The sequence below is a fragment of the Emys orbicularis genome, chromosome 3 (genome assembly GCF_028017835.1).
Source record: "Emys orbicularis isolate rEmyOrb1 chromosome 3, rEmyOrb1.hap1, whole genome shotgun sequence".
Classification (NCBI taxonomy): domain Eukaryota; kingdom Metazoa; phylum Chordata; order Testudines; family Emydidae; genus Emys; species Emys orbicularis.
This window is the reverse complement of record NC_088685.1, coordinates 100,078,749-100,086,197: the sequence shown is the minus strand read 5'-3', so window position 1 is coordinate 100,086,197 and position 7,449 is coordinate 100,078,749. Positions and strand designations below refer to the sequence as shown.

The 7,449-nt window shown below is 44.2% G+C and overlaps 1 protein-coding gene across 1 annotated transcript in view; it reads left to right on the top strand.

Annotated features, from left to right (window-relative positions):
- The first annotated feature begins 696 nt into the window (after positions 1-696).
- Positions 697-7,449, top strand: part of THEMIS (thymocyte selection associated) — a 118,374-nt gene continuing 111,621 nt past the window's right edge. Inside the window, exon 1 of the mRNA XM_065401562.1 lies at positions 697-850. Within this exon, the coding sequence (XP_065257634.1) occupies positions 760-850 (91 nt within the window). The 5' untranslated portion in view covers positions 697-759. The remainder of the gene's footprint in view (positions 851-7,449) is intronic.

Genomic DNA, 7,449 nt, shown 5'->3' with positions numbered 1-7,449 from the left:
AAGGTATCTCAAGTGAGAGCCCCAAAGTCTCTAGTTGCTTTTGAAAATCTTGGCTATTCTGCATAACTAAATTCAATTGTCATGCACAGATCCAAAGAGGCCCATATTTTTGTCTGCACCTTCCTCACTACACCACAGGAACTCTCTAAAGGCAGCAAAAGCAAAAAAACAAAACAGTTTCATTTTATATCTCCAGAGAGAGTTTGTGGTTTCTGAAAAGAGCAAATGTAAAACTATATTTTGTGCTCCAAAAATAAATGTGATTTGTTTTTCCAGCTTCGGATATGTTTAACATTAAACAAAATCCTTTCCATGTGGATAGATGACTAGTTAGTGCCTCAAGGTACCAAACCAAATAACTCCCTGTTTTAGGTTGAGTTTTGCAGAAAGATCTCATCATTCCTATTAAATTTGGTACCAGCTGCAACCAACATAAGCAGCACTTCATTTAGCCTAAATTGTCACATGCCCAAGCACCAGGCAGTATAAACTTAGCAGTGTCAGTTGATACCCATTCTTGTGGTATTGCTCACCCTAGTCTTCCCTGCCCCCCACCCCTCGAGCTGCCAAAGTGGGAGGAAGTGGCTATCATAGTAAAGAAGAGAAGCGCCTCCCTCACCCTCTCCTCCCCACGCCTCCTCCAGCAACAGAAAGTTTCTGAGAGATGTCCCAGACTCTGTTCCTGTGAGTACCATGGGGAACGACCCAGGAGGTGCTGGCCTTTAGACACCAAATGCATGTGCTGCCTTGACACGGACCATGGCATCAAACCTGACAAAATTCATCCATTCCCTGGATCCGAGAACCCTCCCCAGGGTCCTCCAAATCCAGTCAGGCATCTACTTCCAAGGTAAGTTGCAGACTTTTCATGGTGGGGTTCATGGACTCTGTGCTGTTCCCTCACTCTAGAGAGAGGAGATGCTGGGGAATGGAGGGAGGATGGGGAAGGATGATAGCCGCTTGGACCTTTCTGGGAAAGGAGGCTCCCCTGTGAAAAGAGAAGTGAAGTTGTAGATGACTTTGGGAGGCTGGCTTGGTTAGGGGTACATTCAGTTACTTGTACGCATAGAGATGAGATGAGATTTGGAACAGGGCACTTAACCCTCCTCCACTCCTGGGCTGTTACTAAAAGTGCCATAAGTGCCAGGGTATACTTCATCCTGCCTCAGTGCAGGGGATTGAACCAGATGCCTTCTTGGGATCCCTTCCAGTCCTACATTTCTATGAGTGCTTAGCGCTAATATAAAGCCTGCAACCAAAGGATCTCAAGTCACTTCACAAAAGTTAATTGATTAAGCCTCACATCTCTCTTGTGAGGTAGGCAAGTAATAATACCCCTTTTTATGCATCAGAGCACTGAGGCAGGAGTGTGGTTGGTAGCCTTGAGGCAAGAAGGAGAAAACTCTTTCTACACAAACATTGTTCTGGACCTTAGATCCTTTAGATGGGCTATGATATGAATGGCTCATTGTGATTCTGACATTAACGTCACAGTGGCGATTTTTTTGCTGGGTTTTCCCCAAGAATTTGTACTAGATATTCATGTATCAGAGGGGTAGCCGTGTAAGTCTGGATCTGTAAAAAGCAACAAAGAGTCCTGTGGCACCTTATAGACTAACAGACGTATTGGAGCATAAGCTTTCCTAGGTGAATACCCACTTCGTCAGACGCATGGCATTCCTACTCTTGGGGCTTGTTACTCCACAAAATCCTGATGAAAGGATTGAACTAGCTCCAAAGGGCTTTTGCTGGAAGACAAAAGTCTCTACTGCATATTCTGCTTTCGTCGAGTGCATGGGACTCTCTTGGGGCTTGTCTACACTGGCAATGTTAAAGTGCTGCCGTGGCAGCGCTTTAATGTGACTTTTGTGTAGTTGTGGCACAGCGCTGGGCGCGAGCTCTCCCAGTGCTCTAAAAAAACCCATCTCCACGAGGGACTGTCCCTATAAAATCGGGACATCTGGTCACCTTACTTAAGTGGAGGAAAGTGAGTAGCGGCGGCATCTATGTAATTCACTGGAAAATTAGCATGGTTCCTGACTGGGCCTGCCCCTGGGGAAACCCACATGATGTGGGCCGAGGGCCATTCCATGAGGTTTTACCTTATGGACTTTCTAACCTCTTAGTCCCTCTGGGAGGAAAGTATTACAGCCTGAAATCACCACAGACACTGGGGAGCTGCAGAGAGTGGAAGCTGCTTCCATACAGATCCAGCGATCTCTGCACACAAGACTAGACTTACGGTGCTGCTCTCTTTCTGTGCTCATGAACTGTGCTCTCATATTACCCAGAACTCTCCTCTCCAACAGTAGTGCAGGCACAGAGTATAAGGAAATGCTGGGATTGGCAGCACTCGCTTACATGCAGATATCTCCTTCTTTTGGAAGAGATCATGGTGTAATAAGCAGATGCTCCTTGACTCCTCCTTCCCACAACCAGACCCATCTTCTGTAATTCCCGGGAGCCCCCAAACTCTGGTGCTCAGGCAAGGATGACACCACAGGCTTGGAGGAAAATGGGCACCCATATTATAATAATTGGACCTGATTCTGTAAAGTGCTCACCTTCCTCAACTCCTTTGACTATAATGGAAGTTCAGGGTGCTCTGCACATTTAAGGTTTGAATTCACTGAATCAAAAGATGGAAAAGACCCTCCTTGGTCATCTAATCTAGTTCCCTGCAAGTGCAGGATTAATTAGCTCCACTGCCCTTTTCTCTGTTCCTGGAGGTCTCGTCTGACCCTTTTTACTTTCAAATACTCCCCTCCATACTGCATAGTGGAAGAGAGCCCACGGCCCAGCATGTGTATCATGCCTTATGCTGCATTCTCTAAAGTGAGATCGCAGCCTTAAAGAGAGTCTGATATGTACCGGTTGTCATATTAGTAAGCACGAGTGTAGACCACTGTATACAGTGTGAATTTCCAAATGGACAACAGTTCTTTGGTTTCTCACTGGATTTTCCCCCCAGAAGTCTTCATGATCTCTCTTACTGCATCCAATTACACTCGTGATCACATGGGGTGTAGCAGCATGGCTACAGTGGTAGATTATGGATTTATTACTAATGTCATGAAGAACAAATTAGTGTGTACGTACAGAATTTAGTAGCTATGATCCTGTTGTGAAGGGGCAACAGGCAGCTGAGTCCTGTTCAGCTTAGCTTTTCTGCGGCCTTTCATTTACTGTATTGTGGTTTTGAGGGATTCTTAATACGTTATTCGTACTATACATAGAAAAAACTGATGGTCAGTAAAGGAGAGGATTCACTTAGGGCTTATCTACATGTACTGTGCTGCAGCTGTGCTTCAGTGAAGACACTGCTACGCTGACGGGACAGCTTCTATCCGCGTCGTTAATCCACCTCTGCGAGAGGCAGGAGCTATGTCAATGGGAGCAGCTACACCAGGGATTAGGTCGGTATAACTATGTTGATCTGGGGTGTGGGTTTTTCACACTCTTGAGCAACGTAATTATATCGATGTAAGTTTGTAGCGTAGACCTGGCCTCAAAGAACATGACAAGAAATCATGGGGATTATTTGAAATTCATCAACTGAGGAAAAAATAAACCTATGAAAGAGAGTTTACAGCAGAGAGGAAAAATATTTCCAGCGGTTGGGTTTGTGTCACAGCAGCGCCAGGTATATTGTCCAAAAAGAATGTAGGATTTTCTGATGCCATTTTGAACAGCTATGTAGAATGAGATAAGAAGTGAATAAGAATCGCTTAAATCCAGTCCTGAGGGGTGTGCTCAAAGCCGCAGCAAAGGAAGGGCCAGATTGTGGCCACGAAGCCTGCAGCTGCATTGTGGAGGGGGTAATCTGGAGACAACAGGGCTTGTTTCTCCACTGCCTTTGTGCCTTTTGGAGCAGTGGATACGAAGTGCTGCTGAATCAGAATTCTCCGCTCACTCACACTGGAGGTGGCCCTTTCCACACACTGCACCCAGCATGAAAGCACTGCACAATGTGAATCAACCCCAGTGTCCTTGAGGCAGACTCAATGCCCCTGGGAGTACAGAGAGAGCATAACTCTTACTCCATCCTCTGAGAGGATGAAGCATGTGCTGCTTGCATGGGGGAAGCCTGTTTTACTGGCTGTTGCAGAGATAGAGAGCAGGGCAAGGACTGGGAATGCATTTGTCTCTGGCCAGAAGCACAAGGGAAGAGGAAAGGCTCCCAGAGGCCTCTGCTTTGCACTCCCACATAATGCTGAGCACAATCTGGTCCTTAGGTTTTAGACACAATCTTGCCAGATGGATTTTTGTACAGGGCTGAGCATTGACAGTATGATCAGCCCTATACAAAACTTAACATGAAAACAGCCCTTGCCTCAAACAGCTTTAGAATCACCACAGTCATACTTAATAACAACCCTTTGATGTTACAAGTTGATTTTCATCCATCAAAATCAAGTATTTTACAAATGAGGGAAAAGTATCTTTATCTCCATTTTGGAGCTGGGAAAACGGAGGCAGTACCTGGATCACACAGCATACTTCAGTTCAGTGTTTGTACTATCATAAATTCACTGCCCTAGTCTTAACTTTCAGTGCTACAAACACTGGATAGTTGAACCACTGAAGAAAATGGGAAGGAAGGAGTAAGCCAATTATACTAGCGAGCTAGAGACTATTTAGACACAAATATCTTGGTAATCAACATGGATTAGAAAGGAACTACAGGACAGTCTGAAATACACGGCTGTTTAATAGTTCATTTTAATATGTTATTAAAACGATTGAACTACTGAAAGGCCATTGGAAACTGATTTGATTTATTGCATGTCTGTCTTTGAATATTTCAGTAAATATTGATGTTCTGTGAGCTATGATATGGCCATTGATTTTACTGATAGGATGGCAAGTTGGAGCTTTCACTTTTATGTTGAAAACATTATGTATGTTTTAATACTGGTATAATTATTTTATGGATAATTGAACTTAATTTTCTGTGGGCTTAATTTAACCAATGTCAGGGCAGTAAAATGTGTCAGACTTTTATCTTGAAAAATATAGAGTTGTCCAGGATGGCTCCTTCCTATTTGTGATACATGGGCCCAAAACGTGCTCCCCAGTGCACCCTTCATACACAATGATTCTTCAACAGTATATTGGCCTTCATCTTCCTCTAAGTAGGAGTGGGAATTTTGCAAGTTTCCTTCTAATTCTTCCATTTGGCTTTGGGCTGGATTTGCCCCCTTCTCCCTCCATACACATGTCAATGACGTGGGGTTTGGACTTCTCAAAACTGCGGATCTCGGGATTTGCCAGAGGAAAGGGACCACTTCATGGACACTACTTGACTTCTCACTGTGACTGGTCCCAGGAACAACAGGTCTACTGCATGATCATGGTGCCAGGGGCTCTCCTGATTATGGTTGCCCCCTGGAAATCTATGAGGCATACTTTATACAGCTTTGCCCTACATATTTGCAGTGGGAAGAGGAATCCTGAGGGCTGGAGGTCTCATTCCCACAGGCTTGGTTGGAACAGAATGGAGGGAGCACACCACAAATGTAATACTACAAGTTCCACAGTTCCCTACAGCTTGGAACTTCAAGTGTAGGTTCCCTCCACTCTTGGAAGTTGTGGGGAAATGAAGTGTCTTGTGGGAGTCCCCCACACAGATACCTCTCCCCTCCCCCCCCCCCCCCCCCCCCATGTGTGCACACATACAGAACTAATGCTCTTTGAGCAAGGTGCTATGTGGTTATGAGACTGCTCAGCGCTTTCAGGTTCAGGCTCTTTTTTAGCGGTGATCCAGAAGGTTACTCCATACCCTCTTAGCTATATCTAGGACCCCAGTACAAAGCAAGACACTTAAGTACCAGCCTAATTTTTTAAGCCTGTGAGTAGCTTCATTTTAAAGATCTTTCAGGTGATCCATAGAGCAATGCCCCCAAACAGGCATGGGCTCCTCACTCCTGCTGCCTCCCCTTCATCTCTGTATCTACATGCCTATTGGCTGCCTGTACATTTTCACTTTCAGTTTTGCTGCTGCTGTTCCTGGTAAACACCCTCTTCCAGAGCCTGTGGTGCTCATGAGCTCTTCCCAGAGCCCTGCATGAGCGTGATGCAACTGACCCTCAACAAAACAGGGAAACTGACTGCATAATGTTCTGTCAAATTCAAAAACAACAAATAAGCAAACTGACTCAATCAGCGGAGAACTTTTATTTAAAGTCTTATTTGCCTCTGTAATCTAGCAGGAGTTACTTGTAGCAAAAGTAGGTAGAAAATGATCAGATGGAAATGTTATTTTTCATGTAGATAGTAATCCTTTAAGGCAACATGGAGTGGACCAATCCTACTTGCTTTAAAAGCCAGATGAATCAATGCATATGAGTAGGGTTTGGCCATATATGTGATCAATAAAATGTGTGAATAAAATAAATAGGATGTCTATTCATAGCTATTAAAGAAATATTTTTGTTTTTTAAATATAACTCTAATTTAAACAAAGCCAGAAAAACAGTGATGAAAATTAATTAAGGTTGTATGATTTAAAGTGGTGGAGTGTGCATTTTTTAACAATGGCTTGAGCGTCTACTGAGTTGAATGCTCAGTTATATCTATGCCAAAAAAAAAAAAAATCCTTGCAAGTTTTCAACATAATGAAAGAAATTGCTGACATTTTCTGTACAATGTTTGCCCTGGCAAATTTGTCTCATTTGAGTACGTAGATAAATGCCAAATTTGTCAATGGAACCTGAGAGTTTCTCCTTTGAGAGTCCACTCCTGCAAGGCTCCGAGCACTCTCAACTCCTCTTGATTCAGCCTATGGGAGGAAAAAGGTTCCAGAGGAACAGCGGAGAATAACTATTCACTTAGCTGTGTGGATTTTCTGGTGTGATCTGTATTCAGAGGCTGCTTGTAAATTTTCTCTGCCTAACACTATAAACTCTGCTCTCCAGTGTTCAGGCAGATTTTAAAGCAAATTTTGTTTACAATAAGATTCTGCAAGTTAGTACTGAATGATAGTAACAGCTCGCATTTGTGGGTCAAATCTTGCCCACCTTGCTCATATCATTGTCTTCAATGGGAGGCTCATCCAAATAAGATGAGTAAGATTTGGATGAGCCTCCCATTGAAGGCAGCTCCCTTCAAAAAGTTGTGAGGAACAATACAATTTAAACTTTAGGGGCTAGAACCATCCCCTCTTGCAGGAGAACCCACATGAGGGGATCCTGGGGGCAGAAAATCTCTTGAAGGACCTCCACAGGGAGATCCTCTCTGCATCATTCTGTGAGTTGGGTTGGGGGTTGACCTCTTCATTCATGAAATAGGCCACAGGGATCAATCAGGTACTCTGCCAATCGCTAGGGTCATCAATACCAAGGCCCTGAATTTCTGAAGCTGCCCTGGTCTCCACTATCCCCAGCTCTTTGTCCCAGTCGGTGTGATTGACCCATATTGCCAGATCTCTCTCCTTCTCTGTCGATTCCA